Here is a 17,927-nt window from a genome sequence, read left to right as displayed (position 1 = left end):
CATTACTGTCTCATTCCTGATGCGGCTGCGCACAGCAGGTGCCTTTTGAGCAGCACCAGGTTCTTTGGCTTTAAAAGTATTTCGACCGTATTGGATAATGCGCCGGCTGTCACGGTCAACCGTTGGGCGATCGGAGTGTGCGGTTTTCGGGGCCGACCTTTTCTAACCCGTCCTTCCTTGGGGGAAGGCAGCATCGCTGCTTCCGTAAATATGGACATGCTGGCCGCCTGGGGGAAACACCTACTGCCTTCACGTCAAGGTGGCAGCCTTAGGTCGGGACTGTGAACAATAGGCACAGTGGTTTCAGCTGCTACAGTTTCAGAATGTGAGGGACATACAGCCAAGCCTTGGAGGCGATTACGTGTTCAGTTAGTTCGGGAACTAGGTAGCTACGCATTCAAAGTAACACGCGCAATACTGGCTGCGCAGTGGAGTCATTCCTGCCACTGTCAGTGACCGTTGGTAAGTTGAGTCCCGGGGTACCCTTTCAGGGAGGTGGCAGTTGTTGAACCGAATAATTTTACTCGCCAGGTTCTCTATACTTCGTTTCCAGGTCATATACTGTCCATCCTTTGGTCGTTTCGATTCAGTACAGGGCTGAGCGAAAAGAGCCTGTGAGGCAGACGGTAATCTGTCATCCGAAGCATGTGTCCCAACATGCGTGAGTAATTCATCTCCCATGAAAGAGTTCCTTCTTCCTAGGACCATCTAGCGTTGCTCAACATGTCTTCTGTTCGTAGAGACCAAGTTTCTCGTCCGTAAAGCAGCATGGATCGCACTACCCCAGTGTAAACTCTGCCCTTAACAGACAGAATGATGTCACGTGGATGCCGTGGGTGTCCGAGGTTGGCAAAGGCCGACGTAGTCATCTCGATTCAAGAAGTAATCTCATCTTCAGCCAGTACACAATAACTTATACAAGTACCCAGATAAACAAAGTTGTCTACCACATCGGTTGGCTTGTCTGCAAGCGACAGCTTTGGGTTTGATCCCACCCGGTCTTGTAGCAGCACTCTACACTTTGGAGGCGGGAAGCGCATACCAAACCGTGTGGTAGTTATTTTGGTCGTTTAAAATGGTTCGAATTTTTGAATGATCTGAACTGAGGAGAGCGAGTCGTCCGCACACTCACTATGAGGGAACTTCCCGGGAGCATTTTGACTCGCGAACTCAGGTGAAAGCTTCCCGCATACTCGTATGGGCCCACAGGAATTCGCATACAGTGCCATCATAAAGGATATAAATTTGGAAGGGACGTCTTTGATGGCCAGGAACCGTCACACTTTCTGATTGCTTTCCGAGTCAATAGCAGCTTTAAGTTAAGGAAAAACGACCGATCTGAGACGTCTGAATGGTTGGCGTCGTTCAGGAGCTTTCCTAGAATAAAGATATGGTTCATGCATTCTCAGCGAATGCTTTTCCATTTAAAAGATGTACACTAAGTTATTCTCTGATGTATAAACCAGGCTTCTGAATCCGCACCACATCAACCCGCTCTGTTATTTCCTACACTCATCACAGAATGCAGTAGTATACTACATGAACTCTTTGGCTAGTCTTGGCAGGTGAGTCCACAATTTTTTGATGTCCCGATTTTCGGTAAGTGAGCCCACCTCTGAGCAAGCAGAACCTGATTTGAGTCAGCGAGAAGAGAAGGGAGCTATTGTGGAGGATGTACGGGAGCTCACTATGTACGTTGTCTTTTCCATGATGTTAGATTACATGCACTGTCTTCAGACCCACGGACGTTCCGAGCACAGTGGCCGAACCACTCAGTGGTGAGTCGTCAGATTTGGACATGGCGTTTATGAACTGGATCAGTGGTGTGTCATTACGTACCGAGCAGGTCAGTTTCAAGTGGCTTAACCATGATGATGCTGTGCCGAATTGGCCATTACCCTTTCAACAAAAGAATGCTATTTCATTTTAGGTATTAACATTTAAATAATATTTAGTCTCCTCCCTTAGTCATATATAACACACTGGCTCACTCATTATACAAGTTGCTGATTTATTCCTTCATTTTGTGTGGACGTGAGATTCAAATTAGCTCCGGGTAGGTATAAGTTCTCCAACCGAAACAGTACAAATAGGCCGCTTCGTGGTTGTGCCTATCCGGTTAGCAGGATGAAACGGGTAGGTGTCCGTCGGTGGGTTTTCATCAATGGAACAAGACTTATTTATTTTCATAAAGGAGACTAATCACAAGGTTGCTGGAAACTCTTCTACCTTGTGAGTACTTTCCTTTATAAAAATATACTGCGATATTTCGGATATCTTACCTGCTGAAACCTGAGGCGGTCTGTGTGCAGCACGTTTAGTTGGAAAATATCGTAAACAGGAGGTTGACTTGAGTCTCCCGAAAAAAACAAATTGATTTGCAAATGAGTGTATTTGTCGCAGGACTGCTTTATTTTTCGGCTGTTGGGGAGTCTCCACAACGAAGTTTTTTATGGGGATGTTTTTGACCTAGAGATTTGCGACCACTTTGATTGCGGAATTCTCGACAAAAAACTTGAATAAGAATTACAGGGGCACAATCACAGAGCCATTTGGAAGGGATACCATCTGAGTCAAATGACCCGAAGACGACGATTCCTAGCAGATATTGTCTTCTGTAGTTCTGACTAATGGAGAAGAATGGACAGGAGTATTAGGGAACTCTGGTGCAAAGCTGAGTGAGAACGAACGGGACTAGCTACAATCTTGAGGGAAGATTTTCGGTGTTTAACGTAGGGGTTAGAGGATCATGTGGGAAGGAACAAGGTGGAAGTTAAAAGCTGCGACTTAAGTACTTCATCAACTCCTAAAATTATCGACTTCCAGTCAGCGCTGACATCATCACCGACAGCATAAATCAGTGTTGAAAAGCTGCGACTTAAGTACTTCATCAACTCCTAAAATTATCGACTTCCAGTCAGCGCTGACATCATCACCGACAGCATAACATCAGTGTTGCACATTGATGCTTCTCTGCCGTGCTGACAACCGTTGGACAACTTCTCATGTGAGGTACTTGCTTGTCGGATGAACAAGCTACAACCGTTGCCATCAGGGTTTAGGAACCTTCTGGAATCAGTAACATTGTTCCTAAGCCGTATGCGTGTGAGGGATGGGATGTACCTCAGCTCTACTTTTTTAAAGCTCCCCTAGTTAAAGAATGCCTGATCCAAACTTTTTTTCAGTGTTATGTCCATAAAAGTTATTAAAATGACGTGCAATTAACGCAAGGCAGTGTAATCCAATGGTAGGGGTCGGATGGGATTTAACTCATTTGGATATAAGCAGCAGTTTTACAGAGATTGGCGAACGGTCTGGAACGTGTAGTACATAGTTCACTGATCACGCAGTTGCAGACACGTACGGTAACAAAGCAAGGTGAACACAATCTGTTCACTTACATGCATGTGACCAAGTCGTGACCTACTCAACAGCATCATCCAGATGGTGTGTAGGTAATGGGCAGGTATGAAATTGGACGGTGAAATATCTTATCTGGTGCAGTGAATCCTATTTGGTATGTTTTACACTTATTTAAGAACGGCACCCATTTTTTATTTCAACTTTACAACTGACTGTTCCATTTTACGAGTGTCGTTTGGTTAAAAATGTTCCGTGCTGACGAAATCACCATCTTTCACCCCTCCACTCCGCTGTTATCATCTAGGTTTGGCAGCAAATGAAACAAGATCTAACAGAAGTTGTGAGTGCCATTTCTGTGGAGCCTAAAGACGCAGTTACCCGCACAGCATCTTCAGTTCGTCAACACTTGTCATCTGTTGCCGAGGCGGCCCGTAAAATCGACGCAAGCCAGTTCCATTTACTCCCTGAAAATACTGCTGATGGGAAGGAACTCAAATCGGTACCGAGTGAGTGTTGTTTGTAGCAGAAAATGCTTTAGAGGACATCTTTATTGCTCCTGGTTATAAAGATTATCTGACGAAGAGTGTTTTCAGCAAATAACTGTATTTACTTGACGGAATCTACGCTAGTACTAAGGTTGCTAAAATCCCCGCAACCTTCAACTCCAAGTTATCTTGCAAATGGGTGAACTTACTGTCTGGTTCGTGTGCCACCATCCCCTCATATTAGGTTATATTTCAGTTAGACCTCAATTGGTTGCTCACGGGACAAGTCGTTCAGCTGTAACACCCTTTCGGTGCCTAGCTGCCATGCCACCCGAAGGAAGCACAAGGTTTGGGATACTGCCAGATTGCCCAAGCCCAGAGAGGGGAAGTCGAGAGGCGGAGGTCGGATTCGAACCACAGACCTTCTGGTCACTAAATTCGCTCTCTTGCCACTGCGCCATCTCGCCACCCTATCGCCGCTCACGTGGCATGAGCTCGAGATAGCTCCAAGCGTTGTACCACAGCTTACTTCCCCATGGCATCCTGTTCTTCAGAGCGGCTGTTTCCGCTTGAACCTGTCTATTGCTTCAAGGATCACCGTACTAGTTTTTAGGAATCTGGGTTGTATATATCACTCACACCACTACTTCCTTTTCACCTCTGAAAAAACGACCATTTCCCTCTGAGTGGGGTGTTTTCTTCTGCCTTCGAATAAAGTAAGCTTAGCAGCATCTATCTGAAACAAACTCTCTTGGTCGTTCTCGTCAACACACACTGTGGTCCAAAGGGGGGCAATCCAGTACGAGTATGCGGCGCACATGATATAGACACTTTCCGACTTTCTAAGGCTTTATCATAGGTTGAAAGTGTAGCTAACCCTGCGAATCTTCTGGTTTAGCCTGCCTTAGGCATGCTTAGATTACATTAGCCTAAATATGGGCAAACTTTGTGAAGCGAAGTGTGGTTTTTCGTTGTTCTGGTCGTCCTACTAAAAACTGAGTCTCGGTCTTGTTGCCGTAGTTTCAGCTATAGGGGTGTAGGTCTTAAGATGGTCACTTCATGTAAAGTGAATACTTCCCATAAGAAATAAAATGAAGTTCATGCAGCTCAGTCACTGAATACCGCTCAACCAACCTAGGGCTGATAAAGCTGGACTATGGAATGGTTACGCTGTTGACCATGTGCTTATTGAATTATATATTGCAGTTGCAGCCCACCGTTAAGTTCGTTAACATAACTTAAGAGCCAGTAACGACTGACTGCCAAACTGCAAGAATCTACAGTTAGGCTCCTCCATGGGGACTAATAGCTGAAAGACGCTTATGGTTGTGGTCCGGAAATTAATCTTTAACGTCTTCTTGACTTTTGATGACATCCGAGGATGAACACTCAGGCATAATAAAGAACGGATGTCTAGTGACATAAAACTGCATGTTGAGAAGCTTCGGCAAATCGTGCACAGTATCTGCTTCAGTTAGAGATATGTATTTTACGCCTAGTAGTGTCCCATACCTGCCCTGTATTGCGGGAAGGATGCATTTGATGCGGGTTCGAATAAAGCAGATGTACTTTGAAATGCGAACACAGAACGGGTTCCTTCCAAACTTGACTGTTTGTCTCACTCGCTTTCAGCTGTCACAAAACTAGGCATTTGGTCAAACCCTAAAACAGGGACCAGAAGGTATTTTAACCAGTTTACACAGGGGAACCACAGTACTTGCGTTCAGATATAACCTTTCAGTGTTTGTTGTATTGGTCTCCTGACCTACTTTCCAGGACCTTTCGGTTAGTTACTGGATTTTTTTTTACTTGAACCAAGCATCGAGGGGACAAACTAACCAATCACATGATTCAAAGTGCGAATATAGCCCGTTAGGACATAATGATTCAGGTGCGCTCCATCTGCGTTGGTGGACTGGCGATAACACGCACACGTCGTGGACCAGTTTCCAGGGTTTAAGTCCTGCTACGGCCGAATATACACACTGCTGTTGAGCGCTAGTAGAAGTGAAAGTTGTGTTCAGTGCTCTCTTCTTCGGCGTGAACTCAGCAGAAACGCTCACGGTTCTGATTAGTTTTTGCTAACCACAATGACCATAACACCTATTGGAAATCAGGCTGTATTTATTCACACTTCGTCGATGCCTCATCACAACTATGGTCCGCTGGCTCGCATGTTGCCAGGAGTCACCCCACGCAGGTTACCTTATCACCTATATATCTACAGAGTGGGAGAGTCTTCTTTCTTGCGGCAGTAATTGTTCTCATTGGGGTGATTAAACGGCTCGCTTCATGTCACGATGACAATCAGTTTTACTTGTGATGATCCTGCTAGCTAAACTGTCTGGAACTTTGTTCCTCAAGTTTCAGTCATGTCAGATAGGCCAAATTGGATCAATTAGACAAAGAGCAACAAGCCACTGTAATACGAGTAGTAGTACGTGGAGACATTAAGAGTCAAACAGTTCTGCCTTGCTTACTCCGCCGCGAAGAGATTGGACTTTACCATGGTGTTACAGTTTGTGTACCTCCGCCACCCATTTGGCTATACTGGGGGTGTCCGTGCGAAACCCCCTAGTCTCTCATACCAGTTTGGCCAGTGGCTAGAGGTCTGACGAACACAGTCTCATGTTCCCCGAGGTAGAGGGGTGGTGACTTGTTCCTTAAAAATTGAAACGCATTTGCGTTTCCCGCATTCCCCTTGCTATCAGGCTCTTGAGCCAAAGGCTTTGGTTGAAGATCCTGATCATACTCCTGTCTAGGTGTGGGCGCCATGTCAGTATCCCAACCCACGTACAACCATGGCACAACTAACCACACTCTCATACCACATCGGCCCTCACGTGGTGTCACCAGCCGGGTCACCTTTGCTGCATACAGCAGAGCAGGTAAGCGAAAACAGACTACTGTTGAGGCCTCCCTTCCTTCTCCTTCACATACTCCTTCCCCCTCTCCCCACCCCAATAGTGACTGTGTCCTTGTAGACCCGTCAGTTAGGACTAATGACTCTGTTAGTCCTGCATCGGTTTTGCAGGAAACAGCATCAACGGGCGCCGACCTTCCCTGGCATCTCGAAATCATTTTTCAAGGCTCGACGCCAAGTCTATCTGGCTGATTCAATGTCCGTACCCTGAAGAATGCAGGACTGACATGCAGACTGTCAGTTCCGTATGTTAGGGGAATTTATCAGAATCGTTTTCTCGAGTCTCTTCCAACTGCCCCACTCAGATGTGAATTCATAATGGGACAAGTTCGCCAGCTCTTTGAACAGTGCTTGGAGTTTTGCCTGTGACACGAAGCTATCAGGCCCACTCAAGTACTTCTTATCACTGGATATCAGTGGTGCTGCTTGAGTCTCGGCGAAGCATCCCAGCCGGCCCCGAACATAACTTGACCAAACGTGTTATCAGACATCAAGTGAAAGTGAGCGTACGAGCAACCGTGATATCTGGTGTACACGGAAAGCCAAAGATGCACAAAAAGCCGGGAATGTCCGAAGATTATTTCGGGTGATCCTTGCGATCAGTCCCCGGAAACCACCTGCAAGTGAAACCAAGGATCAGGATGGAGTGACCATCTTATATAAAGAAGAACGCCTCGACCGGCGAGCTGATTACTTCGAGCAACAGTTGTTGTGGCCACCATATGCTGCTCATCTGGATCCTGCAGCTGAAGTAGAACCCTGAACTGTGGTCGTGGAACGTCCTACGGCCTCGGAGACTTATGACTGCATGTGTTCTCTCAAACTCCACCGAGCTTCTGGTCCTGATGACTTCCCACCCGCATTGTTCAGAGATGGAGGCGAAGTCCTCAGTTAGCGTTTGTCTGATCTGTTTGCTTGCATTTGGGAAAAGGAGACTGTTCCAGACAACTGGAGAGAGCCGGTGATAGTGGACATTTTCAAAACAGGAGCTCGTAGTGGGTGTGACAACCATCGGAGGTCAAATCGACCCCGGTCGTGACAAGACTGTTGGTGTAACTTGTGCTTCGTCGCCTTCTGGTGGCTCGTGAAACACTGACTCGAGAGCAGCAAGCAGGATTCCGGCCTGGTAGGGGTTGCGTTGACCAAATCTTCACACTGCGTCAGGTGCTAGAACAACGCCATACGTATAAGCGATCCACAATTCTGGTATTCCTGGATTTTCAAGGCGCATTCGACTCAGTGGACCGGTCTGTTCTACTTGAAACGCTTGCCCATCAGGGATTGCTTCCGAAGGTTGTTAGTCTAATGAGACCTTTGTATTAGCAAACTTGTGAGACGCGTGAGAGTAGATTGATAGCTCTCCAAAAGCTTCCGTACACAAAGCGATGTCCGCCAGGGATGCCCACTCTCTCCATCCCTGTTTAATTTCGTGATCGATGAGATATTGAAACGAACGCTGGAAGGTATTGAAACCCTTGGCGTTCAAATAACCTCTGACGAAAACCTTGTCGATCTGGTTTATGCAGATGTTTCGTTTTGGAGGAGAAAAAGGTGCAGGTGTTTTTGGATAAACTGATCAAAGTCATCCCGTCCTTAGGTATGCACTTTGCACCTACAAAGTGTAAGGTCATACCCCTGGACATGCAGTCACTTAACACGCCACTTACAATCCAGGGACAGGCACTCGAAGTTGTAAAGCGTTTTACATATGTCAGGAGTCGTATCAGTTCCGATCGAAGTGTGACATGAATGCACGAATCTCCAAGGCTGCGGTCGCGTTTACTAATTTGAGACAACTATGGCGTCAAAGCGGCATACCCCTGAATTTCAAGGACGTGTGTATCAGGCTGCAGTACGGGCCGTTTTGTTGTGAGACTTGACCTGCTTGATCAGCGGAACTGAGACTTCCTGAGTTGTTTGACTAACGTTGTATCAGAATCATAGCTAGTGTGGATTGGTGTCGGCGATTCCGTAATGGAACAGTTAGCAAACGAGTCTTCGGGGACTTCCATTAGAGAATGTCTAGCAACAGAAGTTGCGTTACTTAGGTCATGTATTGCGAGTGCTGAACTGTCGTTTGCTGAAGCGAGTACTGTTTTCCGTGCACAATTCAGACTGGAGGAAGAAGAGAGATGGCTAACTCCTGACCTGGCAGAAGGGTATGAAAGAGCTTATGGAACATTTGTGTGCTGTCGGTGCGACTCGCCTTCAAGGTTGGAGACCATATCATCCACAGTGCTCTTGGTTGGAGACGCTGCAGGATATGGCTGCTAATCTGTCATTAGCGTTCGTGTTGTCAGTTTCTATGCTGAATGCCTGAATTACTGTCTAGAAATGTAGGCGTGAATGATTGTGGTAGGCTAGCACTAAATGCCTCCCCCGTCTACTTTTATTTTTTTCCTCACAGTAAGGATTTTCAACAAATCATGGCCGTACGAAGCATCAGTGTTGAATACTGATGTCAGCTGTCGGCGATAATGATGATATTGATGATATCCCACTCCGTTCGACCCTGTTCTAGGTAAGGCAAGTAGGCCAAACTGTTGAGTCATTGGCTCCGGACAGGTTTCCCCAAAAGACCCAACACCTTTTTGCCTTGCGAATCAGGTGATTAATTAGAGGCTGTGTTCATGGTTTCGGAACAAAATCCCACCCTCCCCAACTTACGTGAGCCAGATTTTCTGAGTTAAATGTTGACGGTGGGATATCTTCAACAAACTTTCACTGGTCGGGTTAACCGGGAATTAACATTTACCCATGCAGCTTAGAGGCAGAAGCTAGTCTTTACTTTATCGGTTCCAGCTCTGATTATTACCAATACCGATACAGTCCTATCTCTTGCCGATTCCTGGCCCCTTAGCCAGAAAAAAATGAAACCCAAACATACAACACTCAGACCAAGGATTCTTTTCAGTGTAGCAGTTCTCAACATATATACTCTGTCAGCTTGAGTCAACAAACCTCCCTTGATTACGCCCGTCACTGTTTAAAAATCAATATGTGCTGTACCTCTAACTCACATGTACAAGGTGCTTCTGAGATAATGCACCTGACCACATTCCAAGGCTGCTCACTTTATTAAGTGTTTACCTCCTGGATGCCAGGTGATCCAATAGCGGCAGAGTGTTGATCTTGCGTCGAGTGTGACTCCTAAGTAAGTTCTCCTTGCCCGTATTCCTGTGAACAGCTCAAAACATCTCAGTGGTTGAGGCACCAACTTACCAGCCGGAAGGTCCGTGGTTCGGACCCAACCTCGATATCTCGTCTGCTCCTGTCTAGGCTTTGGAAACTGGCAGTAGCCTCACTCCTTGTGGTTCCTTCGGATGACATGGCAGGCAGGTACCGAAAGAGGGTTATAATCTACTCAATTTGAACAACTGAATATGTGCGTTCAGACTAGCCAGATCTGTCAGAACCTGAAACCAGCGAACGCAGATCTGAAATCCGTTCATCTTTCGAAATAAATTACAACACTGACACTTACAAACTTCCGTTACTCCCGCGGATGGCAAAGTGCACCATTCTGGTTGGTGGTGAAATGTCCTGTACCCGGTACAGGACCCTATCCTGGTGCGGTGGTTTGTGTACCTTTGACCCATTGAGCTCTAGTAAGGGTTTCAATGTGACACCAACTGAGTTTCTCATCCAGGTTGGTCAGTGGATAAAGTTCCAACGAATGCATTCTCTTGATTCCACAGGTTAAAGATACGACGACTTGTTCCCTAAAAAGCCTACTCTGCTTTAGTAGTGAGCTGGAACCCGCTGCTTTGCGGTCAGTTTTTTTTTCAGCCATATGCTTTGGTTAAGGACCCTAGTTGCCTTCCTGTCTGTGTGTGGGCATCTTGGTAATACGCCAGCCCGTGTACAGCTACAAACCCCACAACGCCTTATTCAGTCGATCGCCCTGTTTCGTGGTGGTGACTGTCCTTCAAGGATGTGCCGAACACTTTCTTTACACCACTTTACTCCTTTAACACCTGTAGGCTGGTCGAAGTCAACGAAGAGTGTTTTTAGTTTGTCGCCAAAATCTGTGTCCGTTAGGACTGTCGTGTGCCACCTTTCGTCTGCAAATTCGTAATCAAATTCGCTATCGAAGAAACGTCCGCTTGTACCTCTGCTATAGGGCTTCTTCCTAGGCGAATCTATCGAGGCTTAGAATATGCGGACGATATTGTTCTACCCTATCTATGTACAAAAATCCTAATTAGTCTAAGTGACGTGATGCATTTTAGTGTGCACAAATTGCAACGTGTTATTACGATACCGAGCAAATACACCGCGAAAGCTGCTCATAGTAGTAAACCGATTCGTCTATCCGGTTTTTATCACGTCGGACAGCAGCATTGCTGACGAAATGGATGTTAGGGTCGTTAAATCATGTTCTACCGTCCTCTAACTTAGGCACCTCTAGGGTCGACGTGTGATCAGCCTGTTAGCGAAAGTTAGGGTATACATCGTCGCTCACCAGTGTTGTTTCGCAGCCACTTGGGGTTGAAGACAAGACTGCTTGCCTTCGACCAGCGGTACCTTCGAAGCACTTAATGTGTTTAATGGGAACACCGAATTACCAATGCTGAGGTGTAATGACTGGTTCTTGGCGATAAACCATCTGCTTATGCAATTGACGAGTTAATTAGATTGCACCACCTGCGCTGACTCGGCTATGCTTTTCGAATGCCAGACGATGGATTGTCTCGTCGTGCACTGTTTGCTGAAACCAATTGCCGATGAAAGGTAGCAAAGTTTGGTACTGAATGAAAAAAAAAATCGCTCAGTGCTTCTCTTCGAGGTGGAGCGGTGCATGTTGTCTGAGGGGTTAGGATATGAGGCCCAGCAGCATGATGTTGAATAAAAGGTTCTTCCTAGATCACTGTCACGTACGTGGCGTGGTGGATAATGGGTAATCTGTTCCTTATTTCTCACGCTGAAATCGTGACGGGATTTTTTCAACTGAACTCTACATCTCTTTGGAGGGTTCTTCAGATATTCTCAGTGTTTATATAAACAACACCCCCCTCATGTCCGCGACTATGTGCACACTAGCACCCCTAGCTGTTCTGTTCCCTTTATTTTGACCAAACGACTGGTAGGAATTCTCTGGATGTCTCTGTTGCTGATGGATAAATGTTTGTAACAGAATTCACACACTTTCCTTCAGACTCAGCCAATGAGGAATCCAAGCCCCCGGAATTCTCCGAACCGCCCAGTTTATCCAACCTTCGTACGGATGTCAGCAGTTTTGTTCAAGGGGTTTTCTCAAGCCTGTTCGGATCCGATAAAAGTACACATGTTCCCGTGAAGGACAGACGCGAAGTAAGCTGAGCTAAGTTACAGTCCTATTTAATCAATGCTGGGTGAAACTTCTGCTTCGTTCACGAAACGATCTCCAGTGTAATCTCTTTTGCCAAACTGTCACAAGGCAACTGTTTCGTGATGAGAAGTGTGTGAAACACATTACCCATTTTGCGAATATCAGGTTACATGCATTAATCGTTTTGTCAGTATACATTTCACCGCTTTCCATGCTTTGTTTGCCTTAAATGAAGTTTCTTGCACGACTTATCTTGTGGACAATATCACCAGTTTTATAGCTCGCATCCTGGTCCGCCATACTCAGCTCGTGTAACGGCGACCATTTTTGCCTTGTTCCACCATTTTTCGAAGCTTATCGGTCTAAGCGTGCAAGTAACCCTGTAGGGCGGTCCACCCCGATCGTCCAATTTCCCTTCTTGATTCTTGATTTCTTGATTTTTGTATCTATTGCACTGCAGAACAACATAATGTGGATTTTTCGTCGTGTGGCTGGGAAATGTGTAGACTATATAATATCTATTAAGATAAGGTGGGGTCACTCAGACTAAAAATAAACAGAAAAAGGATCGAACGCAAATATGTGAGTCACATGAGTCACACGTAACTGGCTGCCTGTCTTGTTCACTTGTTTCTTGCGTGTTTTGGCTAGATGATGAGGCACTCTCACTGAGACTGGAACTCCGTGAGACTAATTCACTTTGTGTGGTTAGAATGTACGCTAATCCAGCGGTATCACTTGTAACTGGTCGGGCTTTATTCTGTTTACTTGAATAAGCTATTGTCCCGCATCCTCCAATCTTCGGAGTCGCTGTATTTTAGGATGCCCCTATCATATTCTTATCTTAATTTTCATTCCAAGTTGGAAGCTCTTAGGGGTTCAGTACAATATACTTTCGCTTTACGTATATTGAATTCCAGGGTCCATGACTCTGATTAGATCGTTCTGTTTTTGTCCTAATGTTTCTTCGATTTCATTGTGAATGTCAGTCTGACTTTCCAGCCCATTCGAGAAGTAAAAAAAACTGTAAACTGGACGAAGGCGAAAAACAAAAGAATGTTAGCGTGTCAAAAACTATCAGATTCAAGCCACCGTGTTTGCTCCCCCCCGTCAATAGGAAGTTCAGCAAAGAGATTAGTCCGCCAAACTTCGGCTGTCAGGTCATTGCAATTGAGTCCATGCCGCTTATACTCTTTCACCTCTTTGCCTGCCCGTTGGTACTTTGCCGGCTACCTGAACCAACTGTCGTCGAACTTTCATGCCAAAACGGTGAAGACATATCGCTTAGGGAGTTTTTTTTGCGATTCAGGGGTACGGTTTTAACTGTGATTCCATACATCAGCGTTACTTTGTCCGTGAAATGGGTATTGCCATGAAAAGTTGAACACAAGCATTTATAGTCTCCCGGGTTATGCAGCCTAGCGTTTCCTCGGAGCTTGGGCTTCCTACGAGGTTTGCGTAACGTCCATTCATCGACATCGGGCGCCACAGCAGAACAATATGCTAGGATTGTTTTCGGCTGAAAATTCATTCATTGCCCTGCACTTGTCAAAGGCTTTCATCTATCCTCTGCTGATTTGCTCATCTTCATTGTTTAGAGAGAACAAGAGCCTATAAGCCTTCTATGAGTTCGTAGTCATTCTCGCCTTCCCTTTTCTTTGGGCCGGGGGATACTCGTATCCGGCCTACATCGAGTAGCCGGTTTTGTGGCTTCCTCATACTAGGACCTTGTGTAAACACCCCAGTTTTACCATTATATGATGAAAAATGTATTGGAGCTTTTTTAGTTTCAGAAGTTCTGAATTGCACACCAGCAGCCCCATGACAGACAAAAACTCCTGCCATAGTAAGCTACCAGTTTCCCAGCATGCCACCATCAGCCTAAATAAAATAATAACTAGAATGAATCGTTCAGCTATAAAACACCTCTGATGCCTAGCTTCCATGCTGCCTGAAGGGGGCACGAGGGCTAGGATACTGTCAGGTTGCCGAAACCTAGACAGGAGAATTCGAGATGCAGAGTTCGGGTTCGAAACACGGACCTTCCACTTAGTAAATTTGCTCTCTAACCACCTAGCCATCACACCCCCCATCAACCCAAACTCTCCTCTAGACGTAGACTATTCTCTCATCCTTATTTTCCACCCTGCATTCATACCAAGCCGCTGGATGTTCACGGTGCTATATCTACGCTTCTGTCATTCACATTCATCAAGTCTGGTAATACTCGGCGATGAGGGTTCAGTCAGTTCGAAAATAAAACTAATTGGGACAACTTTTGAGTACGCTGTACACATTCTGACTAGTTAATTGTCACGTGAGCCACCCAGTAAGTGTCCGTTTTTCGAGTTGCAGGCACTCATCGAAAGGACGCTGCAGCTGAACTCAGTTTGTTTGTACATGAGTTTCACGCAACTCTGCCTCCCTTGATATACACTATTCACTGAGAGCGTTTACCCACTACGTTTCGTTTAACCTAAACGAAATTCGTTCCACCTTAAGATCATATTCACACAATTTGTACTGTTTCATAAGACACTTGGACACATTAATCGGTCGGCTGAAATTCAGTTGCGAGGATTACTGTTCCGATAGGTGTTTAGGCGTTGAGCTGCCAGTTGGAGGGGGTCTCACTGGTCGATGCTTCACATGCATTGAGGCTCCATCAAGCTGGTAACCTGTGCACTTGAACTGGTGAAGTTTTCATGTCACGTGCAGAAATTTGCCCAGCAATAAACTGACCGACTGTTTGTCATACATTTCTGGAATGGGCACCCAGACTTAGACATTCTTCAGGAAAGCAACGATTCGGATTTGGAATAGGAGGAAACGTCATAGACATTACCAAAATTAACGTCGTCACATTTAAGACGAGCAAATTATTCTCACCGACAAACAGTTGTTATCATCAAATCAAACGGACAATGATGAACAGGACAAGGTGCCAACTGACTACTCCACATTATAACGCGGACATCTTATTTGACCTCTTTATTTTATATTCTAGTGCTTTGGAATGCAACATGGGTTGGTAGGACTTTATTGAGTATTGAGGTAGTTTCTCGCACCTCGTGAACATCCCCGAGGGACGAATATTCTTTATATAATTAGTATTAGATGATTTTTCGAAAGCTTCAGACAACCTACTACCGGTTAAATATAATCGTGGGGGAATTTCCAATCAGCATATGTGCTGCACCTTATGCAAAAGCAACGCAGTATGCTGTTGGCTATAAGTACTCAGTTCCGACAGTTTCAACATGTATATGAGCCCAGAAGTAAGTGAAATCTTCAAAAGGTGTTGTTCGTCTTCATGATTAGATTGTTTATTTGTGCTTTTCCAATGTGCTACGCCGCAGACAGTAGGGGTTAGTTGTCTTTGCTCGATATCGATTTGGAAAATGATCATACACTTAGGTGGTACAGGAGTCATTTCAAGCAAATTGCAGCAATTCTCCTGTGAGGAACGTATCTGCCCAATGGCAATTCGTTGGACACAATCAAACCCCTGAAGTTGAGTTTCTTCATCCCTTTTCTCTATTCTTTCAGGCTCGTCTCCACGTACTCCGGGCCGATCCAGCCACATATGAGGTAGAGCCACCGTCTCCACCCGCACACTTGAACGTGCTTAACTATGCCGACTGGCGTGCTGCTTACTTTGATGAAGTCACCTGCCAACCTTTGCCGGGCATCCCGTTATGTGGCGCCCGGAATGCAGCGAATGAGGGTCATAATCCGGACGAACTTTTGCAACCTGTGCAACCTAGTCCCGAAGAACTGTTGGATCAGAATCCTTTCATGAGGACTTATCTATCGCAATTGGTTCGTGTTGAGGGACAAGCCGATAATAAGGGGATAACTGACGGTGATTTTTGGTCTCGTTACTATTATCGCGTTTGGTTGCTGGATGTGACAGAACAGCGTAGGCGGCGACTTGCGGAACGCGTTGGGTACAGAGCAGATTCATCCGTAAGCGCCACAGACACCACCGATGGGAGTCGTTTAGGGGCGAATGCATTTGGCGGGGAAAATGCATTGAATGTGGAGACTAGTGACTGGTTCGGTAAGTTGTGCAAGTTCATCTGGTATTTGAAATTCGCGCACGCTGATAACCATGTAGTCCGTTGAGAACTAGGCATTAGCTGGATACGTACCTTCGATCCTCTCGATTTTAGGTGCATCCCACCAGCGAAGTGAGTGAAATCAGACGATTGATGTGCGATTTATTCGATTGTTCGTTTTATTTTTGTTACGGTGCTAAGTCATTCTGTACTTTGGAGAACCCGCCTGGCTTTTTCAAGCCTATCTTATCTGTTAACATTTACAGCACTCGTCGTCTTCCTGTTCTGGCGTGATTATTCAGGTGATTCCACACCAAATGGACCCTAGTTTCGCTCTTATTAGAGCTCATCAGTAGTGCATATCCAATGGCCGTGCGGGAATTTGAATTCCAGACATCTGACGTGCGAGGCGAGCGTGCTAGTCAGGCAGATTCCTCGTTTGTACCTGACGTGTGATGTATGCTTACTGCTTCATAAGTTTTCAGTCGCGCTTATACCGACGCTCCTGTTTGAACAGTGATGGACCTCTTGCTTTGATGGGTAAGATGGCTCAGTGGTTAGGGCGCTAATTTACTGACCGGAAGGTCCGTGGTTCGAACCCGACCTCCGCCTCTCGATTTCCCTTGTCCAGGCTTAGGCAACCTGGCAGTATACCAGCCCTCGTGCTTCCTTCTGGTAGCAGGGTAGTTAGGCACAGAAAGGGTACAACCACTGAAGGACGATTTTTTCAGGCTGTGCTTGCTTTTACTTTCACTATGATTTTCCAGCACTGGTATTATTTTCCATTATCGGTGTAGTAGAAAACATTTTTTGGCTTCCTGTCAACGCTGGATCCACTCTAGACGCGTTTCCGGGTTTAGTATGGCTTGTAGTTATGAGTTTTCCGCTTCTTATGATGTTCAATGATATGCGTAACTCATCATCTTCATCATCATCGTCAGCTGTAAGAACTGCGTACTTGTCGTACAGTGGTTGTAGCTGCCAGAATTTCGTCCACCGATGATTTGAGGTGGGGTAGGTAGATGCGCATTGGAGGCGGGTGACTGATAAATTGGCGCGTAAATCCAGGACTGCCATTGGACTGTTAAGTGGGGGAATCGGGAATGGAGGTATGCATTGAAGGCAATAGCTTGGATGCCCGAGCGCCATTGAGGGCGCGACTGGGCAATGCCTGACAATGTTTCCAACCATTGCTGTAGCTCATCTCGGGGTCCCCATCCAGGAAGACGGCAATGACCATCGCAGCTGAGTTTGCTGGTATTGGCTTTTACGCTTTGCTGCCAAGTCATTTTTTGACCGTTTCTGACTGTCTTTCACCGCTCACGTAGTTGTGTGAAAAGAACCTTTGGGGGAAGTCGTTTGACTGCATACACAGAACCAGCACAACCTATGTAGTGTAACCGAGGATGAGTGAGCTATTTCTCCCGAATACCGTTCGACGTTTTTCAGCATTGCTTACCCGGTGTTCCAACCAGACCCGGACAATGCTCCGAAGATATCGATGGTCAAAACTGAAAATCTTTTGACGACCTTGGCGCGCAGCTACCAGGTTTCTGACCCGTATAGTAATCTGGACCACACCGCAGCACTGTAAACTCAACTCTTGATAGATAAGCCGACGTCAAGCCTACGCCACAGGTGATGCAGGTTCACAAAATCTACTCTGACCTTCCCAATCCGGATGGAAATATCGTCTTTCACAAGACTACATGGACTGATACAGCTGCCCAGGTTGACAAATTTGTGTACTCCCTCAATCAATTCATCCGCAAGCATCAGGTTAG

The 17,927-nt window shown here is 45.9% G+C and overlaps 1 protein-coding gene across 1 annotated transcript in view; it reads left to right on the top strand.

Annotated features, from left to right (window-relative positions):
• The window catches only part of T265_04548 (hypothetical protein), a gene marked incomplete at both ends in the record, with an annotated part of 61,374 nt that overhangs the window by 14,088 nt on the left and 29,359 nt on the right, over positions 1 to 17,927 (top strand). Inside the window, 6 exons of the mRNA XM_009169312.1 lie at positions 1,522 to 1,565; positions 1,605 to 1,691; positions 1,738 to 1,846; positions 3,668 to 3,869; positions 11,930 to 12,084; positions 15,632 to 16,145. Coding sequence (XP_009167576.1) covers positions 1,522 to 1,565; positions 1,605 to 1,691; positions 1,738 to 1,846; positions 3,668 to 3,869; positions 11,930 to 12,084; positions 15,632 to 16,145 — 1,111 coding nt within the window. The remainder of the gene's footprint in view (positions 1 to 1,521; positions 1,566 to 1,604; positions 1,692 to 1,737; positions 1,847 to 3,667; positions 3,870 to 11,929; positions 12,085 to 15,631; positions 16,146 to 17,927) is intronic.

This window comes from Opisthorchis viverrini, assembly GCF_000715545.1.
Source record: "Opisthorchis viverrini unplaced genomic scaffold opera_v5_75, whole genome shotgun sequence".
In the NCBI taxonomy this organism is placed as follows: Eukaryota; Metazoa; Platyhelminthes; class Trematoda; order Opisthorchiida; family Opisthorchiidae; genus Opisthorchis; species Opisthorchis viverrini.
The sequence above is the reverse complement of the archived record's forward strand: the minus strand, read 5'-3'. Positions and strand labels throughout refer to the sequence as shown.